Source organism: Myxocyprinus asiaticus, chromosome 46, assembly GCF_019703515.2.
Source record: "Myxocyprinus asiaticus isolate MX2 ecotype Aquarium Trade chromosome 46, UBuf_Myxa_2, whole genome shotgun sequence".
Taxonomy (NCBI): Eukaryota; Metazoa; Chordata; class Actinopteri; order Cypriniformes; family Catostomidae; genus Myxocyprinus; species Myxocyprinus asiaticus.
In genome coordinates this window covers 18,558,836-18,581,460 of record NC_059389.1, presented here as the reverse complement: position 1 = coordinate 18,581,460, position 22,625 = coordinate 18,558,836, and the positions used below count along the sequence as shown (strand labels likewise).

The 22,625-nt window shown below is 41.5% G+C and overlaps 1 protein-coding gene across 1 annotated transcript in view; it reads left to right on the top strand.

Annotated features, from left to right (window-relative positions):
• Window positions 1-22,625, top strand: part of grm8b (glutamate receptor, metabotropic 8b) — a 254,050-nt gene that overhangs the window by 204,218 nt on the left and 27,207 nt on the right. The window contains exon 8 of the mRNA XM_051690429.1: window positions 13,189-13,325. Within this exon, the coding sequence (XP_051546389.1) occupies window positions 13,189-13,325 (137 nt within the window). The remainder of the gene's footprint in view (window positions 1-13,188; window positions 13,326-22,625) is intronic.

Genomic DNA, 22,625 nt, shown 5'->3' with positions numbered 1-22,625 from the left:
GCCCCAGGAGGAGGCAGACCCAGCCCTGGCGTTGCTGTGTCCGGTGCGTGCTTTGCGCATCTATTTGGATCGCACGCAGAGCTTTAGACTCTCTGAGCAGCTCTTTGTCTGCTTCGGTGCACAGCGGAAAGGAATCACTGTCTCCAAGCAGAGGATCGCCCACTGGCTCGTTGATGCCATATCTATGGCATATCTCGCCCAAGACATGCCGCCCCCGGTAGGGCTACGGGCCCATTCTACCAGGGGTGTAGCGGCTTCTTGGGCTCTGGCTAGAGGTGCCTCTCTAACAGACATTTGTAGAGCAGCGGGCTGGGCAACACCCAACACCTTTGCAAGGTTCTACAACCTCCGGGTGGAACCGGTTTCGTCCCAGGTAGTGGCACGCAACACAAGCGGATAAGCCCGGGATAGCCGGCCGGGTGTATCGCTTGCACATAGCGCCTCCCACCTCCTTTTGAGCTGAAGACGTGCGCTGTTAATTCCCAGTAGTGTTCACAAAAGTTGTTCCCTGGTTGATTTCCTCTGAGCCCTGTGGCAGTCGAGTCTTCGGAGAAACTCACTGCCGGCCCAGTACACGCGCTATCTAAGAGCCCGGTGCTGGGGTAGGTGCTCCGCATGTGGCGGTTCCCTGTAAGGCTAACCCCATGTGATCTATATCTTCCGCTAGCTCGTTTCCCTGCTGGCAAACGGCGTCTTCCTTGGGCAGAGCCCCTCTGCCCCAGTCTCCATGTTGTAGTACCTCCTCCCCCATTGGGCAGGATCTACCTTGAAGGCTCTCCACATGGTTGGAAAGACCATGTGATGTATTCTTCCACTTAAATATCCCCCCTCTTGGGGCGAGGTGTGGTCTCCGCGGTGTCCTCCCCTTGGGAGGGACACCCCCGACTAGACCTGGCGGCCCAGTCGGATAATCCCCCTTCTTTTTTAGGGAGTGGAAAAAGAGAAGGGGAAAAGAGGCCACGACTGGGTTAAGCCCGTCTCTATCTTTGGGTAGTCGACTTGTCCCCAAGTAGGGCCGTTCGACACTCATAACTGTGTTGGGGGAGGTTACGTGTCGACCTGGTGCGCTGGCTATGAGGCACACAGCAAGTCTGCCCACCACACACCGCCAGTTCACGTAACACAGTTCAGCCTTGTGGCGTTTTGTATAGGGACCCCTAGTGTCACTACATCGACACCAACGTCGAGTGAGTGACAGATAGGGAACGTCATGGTTACTGGTGTAACCTCCGTTCCCTGATGGAGGGAACGAGACGTTGGTCCCTCCTGCCACAACGCTGAACTACCCGCTGAAATGGCCGGACCTTATATCGGCTCCTCAGCGCAAAACCTGAATGAGTGGTTGCATACCAGCTCCTTTTATACCCGTATGTTCGGGGGAGTGGCATGCAAATACCACTCGCCAATTTTCATTGGCCTTTTATCAAAGACCAGAGGTGTCTCGGGCTCCCAAGAGTGACCCCTAGTGTCACTACATCGACACCAACGTCTCGTTCCCTCCATCAGGGAACGGAGGTTACACCAGTAACCATGACGTTTTCAGTTACCAATGCCATTGTAGAAATTAACTATGCACAGTAAACCAGGATTAATTTAGTCCATGAATTAGCGCATTTACATGCACAATCTTACACCGATTATGCTAAATAGGCAGACAACATGTGCGGTCATGTAAACGCAATAAACTGCATTCCATTATCGGCATAAAGGCCATAAACGGCTTATGAATAACCTGATTGACATTTTTGCCCATTACGTCGATTTCACGTGCCATGTAAACACCTTACCCCGTGTTCTTACCGGCTCATCCAATGTGCGCACGTGTTGAGCGCATGCCTCTTCACGGTTTGACATCAAAAGTGGAGAATAACACGATTATTTCAAATATCATGTAAACACAGATTTCTTGCCTTGTCAGAAAATTTAAATAAGCTGATTTTAGAGAGTAATCATCATATTGGTGTGCATGTAAACAGGCTCTATTAAAGTGTCCAATAACAGGGTAGTTACTGATATTAAGCAAGTAGTATTTAGCTGGTCATTTGATGCTAACATGGCGCCCCTGCCCCATGTAGAATAAAAGAGCTTTTATAATGATACTGATATGACTGAACTCTTTATCTCACATGAGTGGTCATGATTTTATACATATGTTTCAAAATTACTATTCATTTCTTTAGAAGTAAAACTTTATAAATGAGGTAAAAATTACTCAGTGAACTATTAAACCTCCCAGTTAGACTTGGGAAATGTTTAATATTACTTGAATTGGTGCTATGTCAGTGCATTTCTGTCTGTATACTGTGGAATACATTGTTTAGAAAATGTTGATAAAACATTATTGTTACATATTGTTTTCTTTTCTAAGAAGGAACTAAATGCATTTTGACAGGAAAAGAAGTATATACTCGAGTCAAATAGAGCCCCTATACTTCCATTGTAAGTGCCTAACTGTTGCCAAATTTTTGCTTTTTTTAAAGAAAGATAGGGTTGAGTCGATTTTTTAAAAATTATTATTTATTAACATTATGCCAAAAAAGTTGTCAAATTGTCTTTTGGCACATGCAGTTAGCCAAACATCAAGGTTTAAACCTTAATTTGAGGGGTCCGACCTCCCAAACTCATGTGTAATTCACACCTTGTATGAACCTAAATGTGAGGTTGCATGTATATTGAGTTTGAGAATTCCTGTGATTGTCAGAAATCAATGTAAAAGCTTTATAAAATTATAAGCTTCATATTTCTGCCTTTAAATCCTCCAAAAATTGGCCCCATTCGCTTTCATTGTAAGTGCCTCAATGTAACCTTGATTTTTGCTTTTTTAAAGAAAAGGACAGACAATTCTAAAAATTTTTTTTTAATGATAATCAACATTATTCCACAAATGCTGTCAATTGTGCTTAACTTGTATTGAACCCGTTATTTTCCTTAAACTCAGTGGGCAGCACAAATACATACCTGCTCTGTGCTTGGCCTCAGCTGTAGCCACATGAATCAGGCCAAAGATAATATTCTTGATCTGACGCCAAAATTTGATGCTGAAGCGCCCTCATGTCAGAATCAAATGAAAGAAGCACAGATTTTGTCAAGAGGTTAATTCTACAATGAATTCAGTCATTTTATACACCCACCCATCTTTCTTGTAGTATCAGTATGTCTTTCATTAAAAAACAAGTTAAAAACTTTTTTCATATACTTGTGTGGATTCTTTTTTCTTTACACAAAATTATTCATAGAATACAATACAATACAAAAGAGGGTAACCAGTGCATTTTATGGCCACGTATAATGTGTTAGCATTAGCATTAGCACAATGAATGCAGAATGTAAACATGTCAAATTACACATTATCTACTTCATACAGTATATATTACTTTAAATCATCATCGAGTGGTTAAAACTGCTTCGTTTACTTATCTCATGTGAATTCTATTCTTAGAATTAGGCATGAAGTCATTGATAATACATTTTTATGTCACATTGGTTAATGTTTTACATGGAGTCTGTTGACAGGACAGCGTGTATCTCATATTTATATGCTCCTGTAAAGACTGATCCCAGCAGCATGGGCAGGGCCATAGCTAGTGGGGTGAAAGGTGGTAGCGATTCTAGGGGCCCACAGGTCCAGGGGGGCCCCACAACAAATTCTAAACTGTATATTTTTAATAGGAAAGGGGCCAGAGCAATATACAGTCAGGGGACCCAGAATACCTGTTCGAATGTTCACAAAACAGTATACTATACACACTAGAGGTGCTACAATATCTGTTTTATTAACTTTCACACAAATCACAACTACAATGGCTGATTATGACTTTATAAAAACGTATTTTTTGCACTATTACTGTTCTCACAAACTGCTATGTTATTATATCGAAACATTTTTACTCTAACGCATCATTAAAAAACTATACGTTTTAACACTTGTATTACTCACCTACATTTACACAAAATCTGATGTGATTAGCTTCCGCAGTAGCTCACCTGAAAGAGTGTTGGACTTTGGATTCGGAAGATTGTCGATTCGAGATTCGAGACCAGTCAAGCATGCAAGCTGACACATGAGACTAGAGTGTCATAGACCCCGTTTCCACCTGGTATAGATTAAATTAATCTGACGTCACACCGCAGGAAACCACACTTCCTGGTTCTTTCGAGATGCAGATTTCAATGGTGGAAATAGGCAGCACTGCAGTTTTAATAATCTTTTAAACTTTTTAGAATGTAATAATATGTTAATGTTAATAAATGTTATTATAAAAGGATATCTATGGTTTACAGTGAAGAAATTATGTGAGTTATTTTCTGATATATCAGCCAAACAAGTTTAAACTTGGTTCAATGAGCCTGTATGATTATTTTGGACATGTAACAGGTTGATGAATACACATCCTTGCACGTTTAACACACTTCTAAAGCCTAAGAATTTGGATACTTAGAAATGAAAACTACCATCAGACATACAATATGTGTCTTAACTGCTTAAATTATTAACCCACATACAATAAATCGTAATATTTTACTTCAATATGTTAATATTCTATTCAAAATTAATAACAGCCAGAATTCAAAGTAAATGCAAATACATCATTTTAGCAGTATGACATTATTTTTATTCATTTATCCTTTCACAAACAATAGTCCATGTGCTTCGGTGGTGAAGATGGGTCCCGTTCCTTCCGTTAAGTCGTATATGGTGGTCTTGATCATATAAGATCATCGTTCGTAAAATCTTATTTGACCTCATAACTGTCACAGCGACTGCACTTTGGAAATTAAAAACAGTCGTTTGCGATCAGAGTTTGCGCAATTTCTTTGTAAAAAAAGTTAATATCCACCAGCAGCTGCTGCAGGTCAATTGTGTTGAGCAGACGCGATAACAATGACGGTGACCTGTGAAATATCATCATATATGTAAAATCCAGATTTTTTTTTTCTCTCCCAATTTGGAATGCCCAAATCCCAATGTGCTTATTTTTTATTTTTTTTAAAGTCCTCGTGGTCGCGTAGTGATTCGCCTCAGTCCGGGTGGCGGAGGATGAATCCCAGTTGCCTCCGCATCTGAGACCGTCAACCCGCGCATCTTATCATGTGGCTTGTTGAGCGCGTTGCCACGGAGACATAGTGCGTGTGGAGGCTTCACGCCATCCACCACGGCAACCAAGCTCAACTCACCACGCGCCCCACCGAGAATGAACCACATTATAGCGACCACGAGGAGGTTACCCCATGTGACTCTACCCTCCCTAGCAACTGGACCAATTTGGTTGCTTAGGAGACCTGGCTGGAGTCACTCAGCACACCCTGGGATTCGAACTAGCGAACTCCAGGGGTGGTAGCCAGCGTATTTTACCACTGAGCTACACAGGCCCCAATCTGGTGGAAATTTAAAGAAGCCCTAATCTCAAATAATCAATGGGAAACTGGGTGTTGTAACCCCACTAAACAGCACTTTTTGTGCAGCTTCAGCGCAATTTGAGCAAAGCATCTATAGAGAGCAGTTCTTTTCTGGGCTACCAAAAGAACCCGGAAGTGGCGGGGCAGAGCGTATGTTTGTAAACAGTAACTTTTTTTTTAAGATGCGTTTCGGGTGATCCAATCACATGTGGTCAGCCCTAAATGCAGGTCTAAATGGGATCTAAAACATTTTGTGATCGGATCACAAAAACCACAATCCAGTGTGGTCAAAAATGCATGTGACCAGATCGCATTTGAGGTGTAAACGCTAATCCATCCTGTATGCGTACCGGCAGCAGGGAAGCGCCACCTCTCACCGGTCAATCAACCGCTGTGCTAAAACAAGAGTTTAAACGTTGCCGTTTACGAGCGGCTTTAAAAGGATATAACTGTTCGATTGAAAAAAAAATTAAAAACCGGATACATACAGAGAGCTTCATGGATCTTCTTTTTTGTGTCTGATTTTTTTGTGTCTGACAAACATCTGAAGCTCCTTTAAGACAGGTCTGCTTCTGGGAGAAACAGTGCACCATTTTTTTTTTTTTTCGCACTTTCTTTGTCTTTTCTGACTTTGTTGCACTTTATTATCATGCAGAAACACACTGAAATAGTGATTGATGTATGTCGTCATGAAACAGAGACCCTCCCCTCCAAATCCGAACACAGGTGTGTCTCACCTGACCACATGTGATCGGATCACCCAAGATGCATCGTGATACCAGGTGGAAACAGGTTCATAGAAGCAACACGAGATGATGTGGTCACTTCAGAAACTGTGCTTTTGATTTCTCATTTTGTTTTTGGACACTATCGTTAGGTTTAGACATTAATTAAGGGTAAGGATGTCTGTTTTGTGTCTGCCTCATTTCATTTTACATCACTATTGGTTAGGTTTAGGTTAAAGTTTTAGGTTATGGAGGTATGTTTTTCTCATTAAAACCTCTATCTAATTTTCACCTTATAAACCTTGTCTGATTAAGACATGATTTCACTCAATTTTGGCACCCCACCGCCTGACATTTCACTGGGAAACTGCAGCCATATATGAAATAAGGCACTTAATTTAGTTTAGCAAAAATGCTGCCACGGTCACACAATTATCATGAGGCCAGGCTGACCATTGCTCAACTGTTTTGACCTTCTTTCTAGCTCTGAGTAAAGAACGAAGAAGAACTGTATCCAAACCTTTAAATACTTTGACATTCCTAAAATCTTTCACATACCTTAACCATGTTCTCAACACCCAGACTTTAGGCAACTTCACAAGGTTTAGGATCACCACTTTTTCGTCAGAATGCACGGCAACTTTTGAATGTCTGTTAATGGTGAAGATACTTGTTGCCCCCAAAATGGTGTAGTTACGGTATCCACTAGCAGAGGCTTACTAGGCTATGTTGACCAGCCAAACCCTGATCCCCTGGTATAAACGTATAAAACACTAATCCAACTGAATGAACCATCTTAACACTCAGAAGCTTTTCATTTCTGGAAAAACCACAACAGCAGTGTCAATGGTGTCTAGTGATGTGATTACATACTTGGCTGCAATCCATGCCTGGTGGACGGTATTGTAGTGATGCACACTACAGAGAGGATCTTTCATGCTCTCTAGTCTACATGACTGAATGCCCTCCTAAGAGCCAAAACTGTCTTATTTACCATTTACTGAGGCTGTTTCGAATGGAGTGAGCATATTGAGCATTCAACTTCTATTGATTAGGTTAGCTTTTAACGTAAGAGAGCCGCCAAGCACACCACTTGAGCATGAGCTCCATCAAATAGCTATTAGTATGAGTCTCCCTCGAGACTGCCAGGTTGTTGCTTTCCCTTGCAGGAAATTACCTTAGATCTAGCAGTTTGAAAGTAGCCCACTTCTAACATAAGGGAATTGTGAGTCTGGCCATAATAATCAGGGCTGAGACTTTGCTTGAGTCATATCTATGCATGCATCAACTCATCGACCCCTTAGCGCACCACCTGTCATCATGTCCCAGAAAACAAACTTAGTCAGTATGAAACAACACAAATAAAGATGCCAAGAAATGACCTCACAAGTGACATGCACCTGGCTGGCCACTTGCTTTTTTGTTGATACATCACATCACATATGTCATTATGACTTGTGTTTATGATCTTCTGTCCCAAACACTACTATTGACCAGTGGTGTAAAGTAACAAATTACAAATACTCTTGTTACTGTAATTAAGTAGTTTTTTTTAGGAATTGTACTTTATTAAGCAGTTAAAAAATGGTTTACTTTTACATGAGTACATCTTATGTGTTGCAACTGTACTTTTACCAAATGCCATCATGATTTATGTTTTTGATCTTCTATCCCAGACACTCAACTGAACTTTGTTCTCTTTAAATACAGCACACTTGAGCTGAATCATTGTTGATGCTGAATATTAGCTTTGGTGTGTTATAATGAGATACATCTTCAGGCAGTTCACAGGAGTGATTCACTCCACTGGAGATGATTTGCAATGCATGTACTGTGAAAAGTAATGCCGGGATCACGTCGAAACTTGTGCCAATACGCTGCCCATAAACAACTCGTTCATTACTGACACGTTGCCTCTCCATGTTCTGTTTTTCCACAGGCCACTTTGAATTACGACTGTCTAATTGCAAGTCACGACGATGAGGTCTAACCTGTGATTAAACTGAGACTTGGCTTAATCAAAACATCTCCTTCACCCTCTAATCATTACCTCCGTATTTTCTCAGTCTTTGTACGAGGCATTTGGATTGCATGAACAAGAGACTGCAATCAAGTAGTTGATTGGAGATTGATCAGTGTCCTGCATTAAGATGAAGAGGTTTCCACCACCTCTGTGTTGGTCAAGACATGCTGCAGAATCTGGATTGGTTCAGATTTTTTGTATTACAGCAAAAACAGAAGCATTACTCAAACTAGGGGTGTCACTATATTAAAATTGTAGAGGTCGGTACCAATTTCTTTCAAATTTCATAATTCTCAATACCACAGCAAAAACTAATATTATAAAACAGGTAGTTCTGACTCTAAATTCTGATTAGATGAGCCATTGTAAAATGACAATAGAGCACAACAGTCAGGTTCTAGAGGAAAAAACTGTTTAACCTCCTGAAACCCGAGCATGACTGCTGTGTGCATTTTCTATTTCCCTTTTTGATTTGCAACTAGTAGCACCTAATTAAACACATAAAATTCTAGAGCACATAGTTTTCCTAAAAATGGATGTGCACATATGTGGACACCGGGACTAAGTTGTGAAATTTTAAATAATACTAAGCTATTGAAAGTCAGATTTTTTCCATCAAATGCTTTATTGTGTTTCCAGGAGTGTTGGTTATTTATGCTTTTGAGACATTTCAGACATTACATCAGAAATTAGCATAATTAATTCTGATTCAAAGTAATGGCCAGCATCATCCAATCAATGCCAACCATGTTAAAATACAATTATACATGATAAATTCTGAATCTATGTAGTGACTACCATTCTCCCATGTCTGCCAAACATGTTAAGTGGTCCAAACATCATCGGCAGCCTGAAACTGAACTTTTGACCAGATGTTAGGGATGAATGCACTTGAGAGTTATAGGATACTCCCTTGTTCCCTATTTAGTGAATGACTTAACCTCCAGTGTGCTGTCTGTCTTCACTGGCCTCAGAACAGTTCAAATGCACCTTATTTTCATCCTAACTATATATAAAGCCTCTGAAAGGTAAATTTTCCAGCATTTGGGTGAACCCATTGATTCTCAATGTGAAAATGCACAGTGAATATAGGATTTCTAAGGAAAAAATGTTCTAAAGTATACATTAGTGTGCACTGTGTTTAGCAGCGTGACTGTGGCAGGGAGGAGGGAGGAGTGTGGCAGGGACGTGATGCTGCACACCCGGCCCCTAATCCGGCTAATCATGCCCTCGAGAGGGATATAGGCGACCGGAGGCGCCAGTTCCGGGGAGAGAGAGTTACGGGCAGCTGCCCGGCATGTGTTTGTCTTTTTCTTTAAGTTTATTATTAAATTATTATTTATATTGTCAAGCTGGTTCTCGCATCCTCCTTTCCATTGAACTTCGTTACAATGACATTTCGTGATAGATTGCTCAAATAAAAATAAAAAAATGGCATATTGGATGAAACAAGAGACTCTAATCTTTTGACTCAGTCTGGTTTCAATGTAAAAACGTTTCTCCCAAAGACAAACTCCACTGTGAACGGCACCATGTTTTTTTGTCACATGACTCCGTACATCAAAAGTTTAACCTATTACTGACAGCACAGAGTCTCCTGAACTGAGATCAGTTGGTTTAAATGACTTTAAATTATGTCTTGCTTATAGCGAAGCCAAAATACAATGTCCACACATGTGTACGCGGGGTCACACAAGGTTAATTGTGGAATTCCTGGTGAAGAATTACTCTACCCATGCTCCAGCAACAAAGAGCCACCAATCAGAGAATGGCAGCAGCCCACTCCCATGATGCACTGCGTATGATGCATGTGTATATATCTGAATATTTTGCACTATACTTTAAATATATTGATTGTATACTTATAATCAACAACTTTAAATCAATAGTTTTCCTTTGTTTTTAATTCGATTACATAATTCACGATGCTTCTTGTGATTCTATTATTTGGTTGAAGATTTGTTTTAAATTTGCTTTATAAATGTAAACATTGTTTCAAGTTCAAGTAAACAGTCAGTAATAAAGAATAAGAACAAAGAAACAAATTATAAGCAATAGAACAAATAAAAACAGTAGAACAAAGATACAAATTAATAAAACAGTGCTTAGTTTTTCAGGTGGGCCTATCAGTGACAGCAGTATCAAGTATTCAATTAAACCTTTATAAAAATGTAATGAAATGTAACATAAAACTACTTAAAATACTGGTATAGTCTTCACTGTATCATTATTAGAAATTAATGCTTTTTTAAAGCTACTAAAGTTATCCAGCCAAGAGCAGTGAATGGTTTTCTTGTTGTCTTGCTATTGTTGTTTGATTAATATTGTGACATACCTAACAGCGGCAGGTGTATTAGACTGCATTTATCCTGCAAGTATAGATAGGATAGACTCAGTACCGAAGTACCAGTACTTTTGACATCCCAAGTACAGACAATTTTTTTGAGGGACAGTGAGTGATCTGATTTGGCATTCGGGACACCTAATCAGCCCCGGTGGCCCCCTCGTGAAGGTATGAACCAATTATATTGTGGTGAAATGTAATAAATTGGGTTTTTACACTGCATAGAAGCCACATCTAAGATGAAAATACTGTGTTTACACAGAAGTGCAGCGGTAGCATAAATGTATTTACAGGATTTACAAGATGGATGTTGATTCACATTCACAGCAGACAGAAGGTGCATGCTGATTGACATGACAGAGCTGCTGTAGTTGATCAATGTTAAGATGCTATAGGAGCAGATTTTATCAGATGAACTGCTTATACTGAAATTTGAAGATTTTTTTTTAGAACGGAATTATAGAACTTTTCTGGAAAGTATTTTAACATAAAAAAAATGACATATTTTACCTTTAAATTTTGTGATTTTGTTTTAATTTTGTAAATTTATAATTTTTTTTACAATTATATTTATTTGGTAGTATTATGTTTTCTCCAAGTAAACAAGCCTTTTCTAGAAAATTCAGTAGACCTATTTAGGGAAAACTTGATGTTGTCGACTTGTTTTTATTAGTCATTTCATGTTATTTGTCAGCCCTAACCTTGCCAATTAATTGGCTCGTTTGGTATTGCTGTCTGGCATGCGGTAATGCTACATCTTAAAGGATAATGTGTGTGTAGTGCGTGAGACTCTGAATGAGTATTCAGATTATTTTGTGGCTTGAGGTGTGTCATAGCAGCACGCTGTTTTTCCTGTGGAGTCCTCCAGGCCTGCTCCACTGCTGACTGTATGCAGGTGTTTTAATAGTGCATGACCCCCATCTCGAGAGAAGCTCATTTGATACAATCTCTCCCCCTTCACAAGCCGGTCTGTATGCTACTGATATTGTTCATCTGAGACAACTGCTGTAGGCCTGAGAAAACTCATCAGGGTTTCATAATGATAGAATGATGTAGTATAATAACTAGGGATGTCAATTGCAAATATAATTGCAAATAATCGCATACCAATATTTGCTGAGAAAAGCCCCTAAATGAAGATAATTCAAAGATGTACTGTTTTGGGAGACGAGTAAAGCATTGAAAAGACATACCAAAAAGCGGCTTAGGAAGTCAATATATTATTTGTTTTATTTCAATTTAATTGAACCTATAACTGGCCTACAGTTCACGGCAATCCATTTCACAATTGAGTTTGTAAATTAAAATTTGTCAGTTAAAATGTTGGTCTAAGTACATACTGTACAGTATGTGAAAAAAAGGACATATTTAACAGTTTTTTTGTGTCTCGCATCATGAGAGCCATGTTTTAATGACGTCATGTCAAATTAAAAATAGGGCTGGGAAATTGAACATGCTAATTTCTGCGATTAATAGTTGACTGTTTGACACGTTACAAAAAATTAACCCACCAATGCAATATCCATTTCTTTCACTTCCTGAAACTTCACAAATGTTTTCTCTTCCTGTGGCTAAAAATTTTAAATATACATTTTTAGGAGGTACATGCTTGAATAGACTGTGCATCCTAGCACAGAAACTGATTGTGTGTTGCAGTGAATGCTTATTAATTACGGGCATAATAAACACAGGAGCGGATTTATTGTACGGAGAATGGAGAATTCACTCGCAAGCGGTGAGCCAAGTGTGGGAGAGATATGGGCAAGCTGCTGTATCCCTTCGCATCACCCAAAAACACTCATTCACTGTCTTCTGAACAAGTGTCAAAAGCAAAACTGTACAGGAGAGACCCAGCGTGTGTGCGATAGAGATTGAACGACAGCCAGAAAAAAATTATAGTTTCGAGATTTTAAACTTTAGCAGATAAAAGCATTCAATTTGTTTTATATCTGTATGTACTGTATTGTGTCTATTAAAGCATTGGAAATGTATTTATCTTGCCAATAAAGCTTGATATATATTTAAAATGCCCATTTGATCCTATTATTAAAAAAGTCTACTGATTATATGGCATGTATACATATACTTGTATCAAAGATTTCTATCTGTAAAAATGTGTCTAATTAACTCATACATTAAAAATGTATGATTATATTTTATTGTTTATTATTGTTCGCAATTAATTGCAGAAAACTGTGCAATGAATTAGTCAACATTTTTTAATCAATTTAAAGCCCTAGTTAAAAACAGTTCAACATTTATTTTGAGACCTTTGCGTTCTGTTCCGTCTAGCTGTTTTTGATCACGAGAATGCGTCCTGTGTAAACGGCTCCTTACTCATTTGTTTTTAATAATTATTTGTACTAAATTATGTGTTAAATTGTTAGTTCTAATAGTAACAAATAACAAATTGAAGATCCACTCATGCCTTGTTAGTGGTTAAGTGAGTTAATTTTAGACAATGACACAGACTTCAGTTTTAGTTTATCATTGACTGTAATTTATTGTGAATGGATCCAGAACATTATGCTTATTTTGTTCATGCAAAAATGCTGATGCTTTTATGTCTCCAGTAATGTATTACCGATTCATCTCGATCGTGGGTGATTATGTAGCCAAAGACATCTGATCCAATATTGGCACAATAGAGAAATGTTAGAGTAATGTCAATCATAATTCTGTTTCATCTCTTTGAACAGGAAGTGCCAAGACCCCTGTTGTGTTTAATGAGAATGGAGATGCCCCTGGACGTTATGACATCTATCAGTATCAGATAACCAACAGGTCAGCAGAGTACAGAATCATCGGCACCTGGACGGATCTGCTGCATTTAGATGTAAGGAGTGACTTTGATGTTTTATCTAAAAGGAACAGATATTTTAGAGGCGACATGGTTATGGTTATGGTTATTTATGGTTATTTAAAATGGTTATTAATTTTGTAATGATGATTATGGTCTAGACCAGGGTACTCAATAGGCGGACTCCAGTCCGGATCCGGACCTAAGGACATTTAAATCTGGACCGAGCTTTAAATCTTTGTGCTAGTTATCTGACACCTGGCAAAGTGATTGTATAAGCATATGTAGTATATAAACGCGTGGAGTGGGAATAAAGCACGTTCAGCACTAGAGAGAAATATTTCTCTCTGGTGCGGGAATAAAGCGCATAGCGTGCGCGTTGCCTCTCTCCCCAGTCCCAACTATAGACATGAGGTGCCTCATAAAGCCTAATTTACTGTGTTTGAGTTGCAGGTGTGGTTATTTTAACATCAGAAATGTTAACATGGCGCCTTTAGACTATAAAGTTTTTTCCATCTAAATTTAGCTTTATTAATCAGCATGTTACAGACTTTCATAATAAACAAACAGATTTTTGTTTATTTTCTGTTGTTATGTAAATTGTTTTTTGTTATTAATAGATTCTCACTTTAAGGAAAATATAAAAATGGTCAATTCAGACTTTTAAATTTGTATAAATGTTCTCTCAGGGGATATCCCTGAACCCCATACAGTGCTTTTTATCTGTCAAAAGCCTCCTGTGTCCCATACATATATATAAATATTTAAACACAAAAACTGTACTGCTGTCATATAGCTTCAAAACAAACTGTTGATCTTATCTTTTAATATTCATATCCAAGTGCTCTCGACTGATGAAGTCTTGATGAGTTTTGTTACTAGGTTTTTAAAAAAGTATTTTGACACTTTCTGGATGTCAAAACCCCCAAAACTTAAATTCAAACAAAATTACTCAAATGCTTGTCATTCTATGACTTTCTTTTTTTTACCTAATGGCTTTCTTTCTTCCATGGAACATTAAAGGTGAAGTCAAGCAGAATGTCAGAGCTGTTCTTTTCCATGTAACAAAAGTGGATGGGGACCAGAGTTTTCAAGCTACAAAATGAAATAAAAAAAGCCCCATAAGATTATTTCATATAAATTACATGCTATAATTCAAGTCTTCCGAAGCCATATGATAGCTATGTGTGAGGAACAGACTGAAATTTAAGTAATTATTCACTGAAAATCTAGCTTGATAGCCATGGTGTAGGTGAGGGTAAACTGGATCTTAGGCAAATGTGGTCATCGCCATGGAGTGTCGGTAAAGACAAGGAGGCAGAAATCCAGACTTAAATCTTTAATGTCCTTCAAGTATTTACAAGGAGTATAGGCTACATACAAATCTGAAGGTGCGTGTGTGGTCTAAAAGAAGAGAAAATATATATAAGATTAACAAACTTCAATAAACATAATAACATGGTAGATATTACACTTAATTCCAAATAATACTGTGTGGCAGAAATTAAACCCAATTAGCCATGTATTATTTTGAGTAGCATGGAATGATGTCTATATAGCTGTCACTCTGCCCACAGGCCATAGGGCTCGAGGAAGCTGGTGGTCTAATATCATTACAGTGGTCCCAGTTGTGAGGTTACTGGGGTCACTTGTCCACTTTTGCCGTGGCTGTAAGGTGGGCAGGTAATTCTTAATGAAGCTGGTCCAAAACTGATCTGCCAATACCTGTGATTGGCACCATCTCCTCCGACTAAGCATCTCTGACTCTGGATAAACTACTTGCGGTAGAGATGCATCTGGCCGCCCCATCAACAGGTAGTTTGGAGTCATTGGATCTGGATCTGCCACATCAGAGGAGACATACCCCAGTGGTTTCGCATTGAGTATGGACACAACCTCTATGAGAAGTGTTCTGAGGACTTCCTCTGTGAGTACCTGGGACCCTACTGTGGTATAAAGGGCAGCCTTTTTGAGTGGATTTCGTGCTCCCACATACCTCCGAAATGTGGAGCATTTGGGGGGTTATAATGGAACCGTATTTTCTGTTTGGCTAGTTGGTTTTGATGATCTGGATTCATGGCATTGAAGGTTTCACATAACTCTCTATCTCCCCCTCGGAAATTGGTGCCCTGATCAGCCAGAATTTCAAAGGGACTTCCTCTTCAAGCAATCATATGCCTAAGAGCCAACAGGAAGGAGTCTGCATCCATATTACTCAACAGATCCAGATGGACACAGCGGGTGGTCATACACTTAAAAATGTTGCCCCACCTCTTTTCATTGCTCACCCCTCGTTTCACCAGAAATGGGCCAAAGCAAGGAAAGCGAGTCGAGCTGCAGGGAGTTCTGCCATCTTTGGAATTTTGGGTTTTGCCCTCCATTTTTGGCATTCAATGCAGGAATGCTGGTGGTGTTGTATGGCTTCTCTTCCTCTAAGAATCCAGAAAGTTCTTCGAATTTCTGCAAAGACCCATTCTGGACCAGGATGGCAGAGTTTGTTGTCAAACTGTTTAATAAGGAGGGGTGATAGGATGTTTTGGATCCAGAACTATGGGATGTTTAGTATTAATGCCCAGGTCTGTAGCTTGGCGCAGTTGAGCCCCCACACGGATGAGTGCAGTTGTTTCATCCAATTCTGGTGAAAGTGTAAGTAGACAGCTGGATGAGGAGATAGGCTTATCAATCATGATGGCCTGATACTCCTCGGGAAAACTGTCCAACTGGGCTTGCCTTAATAAGCTAGTTTCTGCTTGCTGATACTCTTGTGCACCTGGGTCACCTGTGCCCCCCACCGCCCCATGCTGGGACCTGCAAGTTGCCTCTAAGAGTTCTTCGAAAGTTGAATACTGGTTGGCAACTGGCACTGATGATCCAGTATCCACCACAATGACACCACAAAACTTTGTGTTGCGGAGTTCATTGGGGTCCTCCATGAGTCCAGTGGCAGAGCTTTCTGGTCATGACTCAGGTGGTAGGTAGAGGAAGTGAGGCCCCTTACTCCATCTGTTGGGCTGTGATAATTCAAGCAAAGTCTTGCCACGTGTGATGACATCTGCTGCATTGTTGGCCAAATTCACATAGCGCCAACAGTGACCCTCAGTTAGTTCTTGGATCTCAGCTACTCTTGTTCCCACAAACATTTTGAATCTGCAGGACTCTGATTTCAGCCAGGTGAGTACTGTTGTTGAGTCACTCCATAGGAATGTGCTCCTAATCTCTAATGAGATTTCACTATGGAGTAGCTTGGCTAGCTGTGCTCCAGTGAGTGCAGCACAGAGTTCCAGCCTAGGTATTGATTGTTGCCTTTTGGGAGACACTCTGGATCTGGCCAGGATGAATGCCAGCTCCATCCCTCCTTGGTGCTCAGTACGGAGGTATGCCACTGACCCATAGGCTGCTTCAGATGCGTCGCAGAAGATGTGGAGTTCTTGTTGTACTCCTGGCATATCTAGTGTAGCAGACACATACACCGAGGTATGGTGATCAGAGGTAGGTGCTCCAGTTTGGCTTCAGAGTTCAGAGGGGAGAAGTAGATCATCCTACTCTCATTCCTTTACCTACAATTGTCTTGGCTCTGGTGGTGAACGGAAGTATGAAGCCTAAGGGGTCATACTGAGTGGTGAGGACCTGGTATATGTTTCTCATTGTTACCTCCTGGTAGGCTAGTGGATGATGGCAGTAATGAAGGGTGTCAGGTACACAGTGCCAGCTTAGTCCAAGGGTCATTTCTTGGGGGTCTGCCTGACAGTGGGAGATCCACAACTCGGTGCTCTCTGATCTGGCCTCTTTAGGGAGATGGCTAACAACTAAAGCTTCATTGCTCACCCACTGTTGGATTTCAAATCCACCTGATGCTAGCAGGGACCTTAGTTCATCAATCAGCTCATGAGCTTCAACTGAAGATGCAGTGATCTGTAAACAGTTGTCGACATAAAAACAGCATTCAACTGACTGCCGTGTTTTGTCACCCTTCTGACAGTGGGTGAAGACGTGTCTTTGTACGGAGAAGGTCGCACAACATTGGCTGCAGTTTGTGCCGAATAGAAGGACTTGCCACTCGTATACATCAGGTGGTTGCTCAGTCTTTAGGTCCCACCATAAAAACCTTAGAAGGGGTTTGTCTTTGGGGAGGAGGCGGACCTGGTGAAACATTCCCTTAATGTCTCCACTTATGGCCACTTGGTGTTCTCTGAAAAGGATTAACACTCCCAGGAGGGAAGGCCCCAATGTAGGTCCAGGTAACAACAGTTTATTGAGATTCAGCCCATTGTAGGTGTATGAGCAATTGAAAACCACTCTGTGTTTCCCATTGTGTGTTACGATATGATGAGGCAGATACCATGATTCCTCAGACAAGGCTGCTTCCTGAGGTGATATCTTAATGGCATAGCCAGCTTCCTTCAGTTTCTGGATCTCTTCTTGGTACTTGCTAGCTAACAGTGTGTTCTTTGCTAGTCTGCGTTCAATGCTGCGGAGATGGCACATCACAGCCTCCTTTGGAGCATGTAACACAGGTATAGGTTTGACTCGCAAAAGGGGGGTGGAATGTCGAGCAACTCCATGTACTTTCATCCGTACAGTCTGTGTCTCCAGCATATTCAAAGCTTCTTGGTGTTGTTGTGACCTTATCACCAACTTTTCACTATGGTAAGGCAGGATGTCCATCTGCCGTAGCTTCTCGACTTGACAACACAGTTCAGCTGATGGAGAGCAGCTGGAAGTGAACAGACACTGTGAAACTGGGAGTTGTTCCTTCAGGTGCTTGGATGGGCCTTGCAAAGTCCAGCCAAGACAGGTCCTGACAGCTGCTGGACCTCCAGGTGGACCCAGTCTCACTGGCTCAATTGGGGTGATGAGCTCAGTGTGGTCTGAACCAATGAGGAGCAGAGGGTGTGCCTTAAACAGAGGGTTATGGGTATCCCTCTGAGGTGCCTGTATCTGTCTTGGAGGGCGCACACAGGGTAGGTGTACTCTGCTAGTCCAAGTTGGTCTGCTGTAAAGGCTCTCTGGATTGTGAACCTTTCCTGGGGGTTACTTGGGGTGGATAAGCTAAAGGTTAAGGAGGTACCATGCAGTGTTCTAATATCTTGATGCACAGTTCGTAACTTCAGCTGCTCTGGGCTTCCCCTTAAGCTGAGGTGTGTGCTCTGAGCCATCATCAAGTATTGCAAAGGTTTCCAAAGCCCTCTATTGGTGATGGAGGGTGACTTTTACAACCTTCAGAAACACTTTGCCACCACAGCGAGGTTGGTCTAGGTAAAGAGTCTCTGTGGTTGAGTTGTAAAGGGTGCTGCCTTCATTGGTGACCTCACCTTTCCGCTGATTGATGTTGTGGAGTGCAGAAAGGTGTTTACCTTGGCAAAGATGACAGGGTTTCTTGAGGTCACAGTCCTTTGCCATATGGGGCCATGCACACCTCCAGCACCGTTTATTGTCTTTAATCCATCCAGTTACTTGGTCTTTAGTTAGTGCTGCAAATGCAGTGCACTGGCTGAGGTAGTGTTCAGCACTGCAGTATGGGCAGATGGCTTTGAACTTGGTTGGTGCTTTGGTTCGGGCCACACTGGGTTTGGCTGGTGGTGCTGTGGCCTTCCCCTCTTCTGCTCCATGCAGTATGGTGGTCTGTTTGCCCTGTAGGAAGCTAGTATGGTGGGATGTGAGGAGGAAAATAGGGCACTGCATCAGCATTAAGCTGGGAGCTTATAACTGGGTGTGAGGTCTGTGGCATTGGCCCAGTCTCTGAAACAGACTGGCTATGGACTGGAGTTGCATCTGGTGGTGGCTGTTGGTAGCAAGGAAACTGTGTGGGTCAGCTCAGTTTTGGTTCAGGGATAGGTGGCAATGGCTTCATCCAGGGCTCTGATGCCAGTGTGCCGCATGGTGAGGCATACCGATGCTCGGACAAGGTAGATTCTCTGCCCACAGGGGGTGGTGACTGGAAATGAGGGCCCATGACTTGGGTTTTCCTCAGCACTTCAGACAATTCTTCAACAAATTGTGGTTGGGGTCTTGCAGACTGCAGCCAGGGAGGAATGTATGAGCTGACATCACTTGGGCTAGCATCAGGTTTCGGCTGTTCCCTCTCCACTGATTGCAGGATCCGGGTCCGAGGCGTCTGATGCCGTGATGACGCTCGTGATGACTGGGGTGATGCTTGTGGAGTGCTGTGTAGCAGGACTCTCTCCAAAAGCTCTGTCTGGTGCTTTACAGTCTTGCTTTGCTGCCTTGTTATCTTCACAATCTGCAGCATAAGGTCATTTGATTAACTAGCTGTTCCAACTAGTGGGAGAGAAGTGATGGGGGTAGAAGTCACCATTACCCTTTCTTTGGGTCTGACAGTCTGCATGGGGGGTCTGCCAGCATAGTTGACCACATAATCATCAAGGTGAGCAGGCCTCTGATCTACTCTGCGTGGACACTGGGTGGAGGCAGGTGCAGACATAGGAATATTGTGCTCTGGGGTTGCCATGGTAATGACCAGATCTGGCTCGAAGGACCAAATTTGTAGGTGAGGGTAAACTGGTTCTTAAGCAAATGTGGTCATCGCCATGGAGTGTCGGTAAGGACACGGAGGCAGAAATCCAGACTTAAATCTTTAATGTCCTTCAAGTATTTACAAGGGGTATAGGCTACGTACAAATCTGAAGGTGTGTGTGTGTGTGGTCTAAAAGAAGAGAAAATATATATAAGATTAACAAACTACAATAAACATAATAACATGGTAGATATTACACTTAATTCCAGATAACACTGTGTTGCTATACACATATATACTACCAGGCTTGCAAAGGCATATAAAGGCAATTACAGGCATGTAAACATAAAACTGAGTATACATGGTGTACAATATTCATTTAGACTTACATTACAATAAACTTTTCATTCAACAGACAATTACAACTAAAGCACAATGATAAATAGGCAGAAATTAAACCCAATTAGCCACGTATTATTTTGAGTAGCATGGAATGATGTCTGTTACATTTATGTCTCCTTGATAAGCACCTATTTTAGTTCAACACTGGTGCACCGCGAGTCCGCTAATCTTCCGCTAACCTGCCTAAACTTATATTTAGATATTTAACAGTCAACAAATATATCCTAGACATAAATAGCAACAGTGACTCTATCAAAGACAAGATGAATAAGCACTTACATTCAATCATGAACGCACACAAGTAAACAAAGGGAATGGAAAGGATGGACAGGAAAATCTAGCTTTGACTCTCTTCACGACTCTGACTAACTGAGAATAAACAAGTCCCAAATGTTTACATCACTGCATCCTTGGGCCAGTGCTGCATTTTGATTGGCTGTCCTTTCATGTGATCGGTGCATGATCAGTAAGAGAGGCTATCCCAAAACTCTGCTCAGTCCCACCTATTCCATACATAGAGCTCTTGCACCCGATGCTGAATCCCCATTGGCTGATTTCCTGTGTGATCAGTGCATGAGCAAGACCTGGGTCACTCAGAGGGCAGAGCTGGGTTTCTCTTCTACACATGGTCATCTTTCACTTTCATTGTATGGAAAAGAAAAACTTGGAAATTCTGCTAGAAATAATTTTGTACATACAGTACACTAAAAATTTTAATAATGAACAGTTGGTTAAAATTTGGGCTGTCAATCAATACATTTTTTTAACTGAATTAATTACATCTCATGATGATTAAGTGTATATCAATATTTGCAGAGAAAGTCCACCAAATAAAAATAATTAAATTGATTAAATAATAATAAATAATTATATTTAAATAATTATAAATAAATAAAAGTCTGCATAAATCAAATTATTCAGATAATTAAAATTAATTACATTTTTGTGTAAGACAAGTAAAGTATTGATTAGGCAATACAGAAAGTGGCTTCAGAAGGCAATATGTATATTTCTATACTGTATAACTGAATGTGATGAGGAGGAGGGCGTGGCCGGGCCATGAGGATGGATGCCTGGCACTGAATTATCCCAATCAGCCGAGAAAGGGATAAAGAGGAGCTGGAGACGCCAGTTCGGGTGAGAGAGAGAGAGAGAGAGTTGCGTTGGGAGTCTGCGTTGGGCCGGGAAGGTCAACAGTGTGAGCGTCACATGGAGCTGTGTGTGTGTGCTGGCGTTATTGTGCTGAAAAGCACTTATGTTGTGTCTGTGTTTAATTAAATTCTTTTGTGAACCGTTCACCCGGTCCCCACTTCCTCCTTCTTAGGGAAGGCAGAGATCTGCCCCACTGAACAAGCCTGTCATTGGCCTTCAGTCCACAGCAATCCATTTTGTAATTTAATTCGTCAATCTGTCCAAGACTTTTTATAAAGGATTTTCTAAGGACGCATGACGCTTCTATGTACACATGCGTCACTTTCTGCCCTCCTCTGAGTGAGACCCATAAAATCATGAAGGTGGTACTTCAAGCTGAAGCTGCTCTGTTCGCAGAAAAATGTATATTATGGTCCAAGGGCATGGTTAATTGCGTAAATATTTAGCACTTTATTTTTATATATAATTAATTACACTGAACAGACCTAGTTAATATATATATATATATATATATATATATATATATATATATATATATATATATATATATATATATATATAGTGGCAAGAAAAAGTATGTAAACCATTTGGAATAGCTGGTTCCCTATCTGTCACTCACTCGACGTAGTGTCGATGTAGTGACACTAGGGTGTACATCACACACCTCTGGTCTTTGATAAAAGGCCAATGAAAATTGGCGAGTGGTATTTGCATGCCACTCCCCCGGACATACGGGTATAAAAGGAGCTGGTATACAACCACTCATTCGCACTGGGGGCGATTTGGGCACCCCAATGGGACCGCCTCTGCCGGGTATCACCCCGCGGACCTCCCATTTCCCAGCACGCTCGTCTGCCCCGATCGGGCTTCCGGATAAGTCCGCCAGCTCGTCTCACGGTGAGTTCGACCTCTTGTTCGGAGCCCGTGAAGCTGATGAGCTCTCGAGCGCAGCATTGGAGAGCAGGCTTGTCCTGTTGGACGCAGATGCCTCAGCTGGGCTCCCCCCTTCGGGGACGATTGCCCAGTCACAGGCTGATGCAGGAATGACGGACATGCTTTCCTGTCCGGCCACGAGCGTTGGGCTAGAGTGGAACCCTCCGCTCTCCCCCGAACCCTCGCGGCTCGATGATTGGTTCCTGGGCTCGCGGCGCCGCTCAAAGCAGCCACGCCCCGCTCCAGTGCCTTTCTTCCCGGAAATGCACAAAGAGCTGACAAAATAGTGGGAGGCACTTTTTACTGCCCGGTCCCGATTTCTCAGTTCCCCCTCCCTCACTACCCTCGATGGCGGGGCGGCCAGGGGCTATACA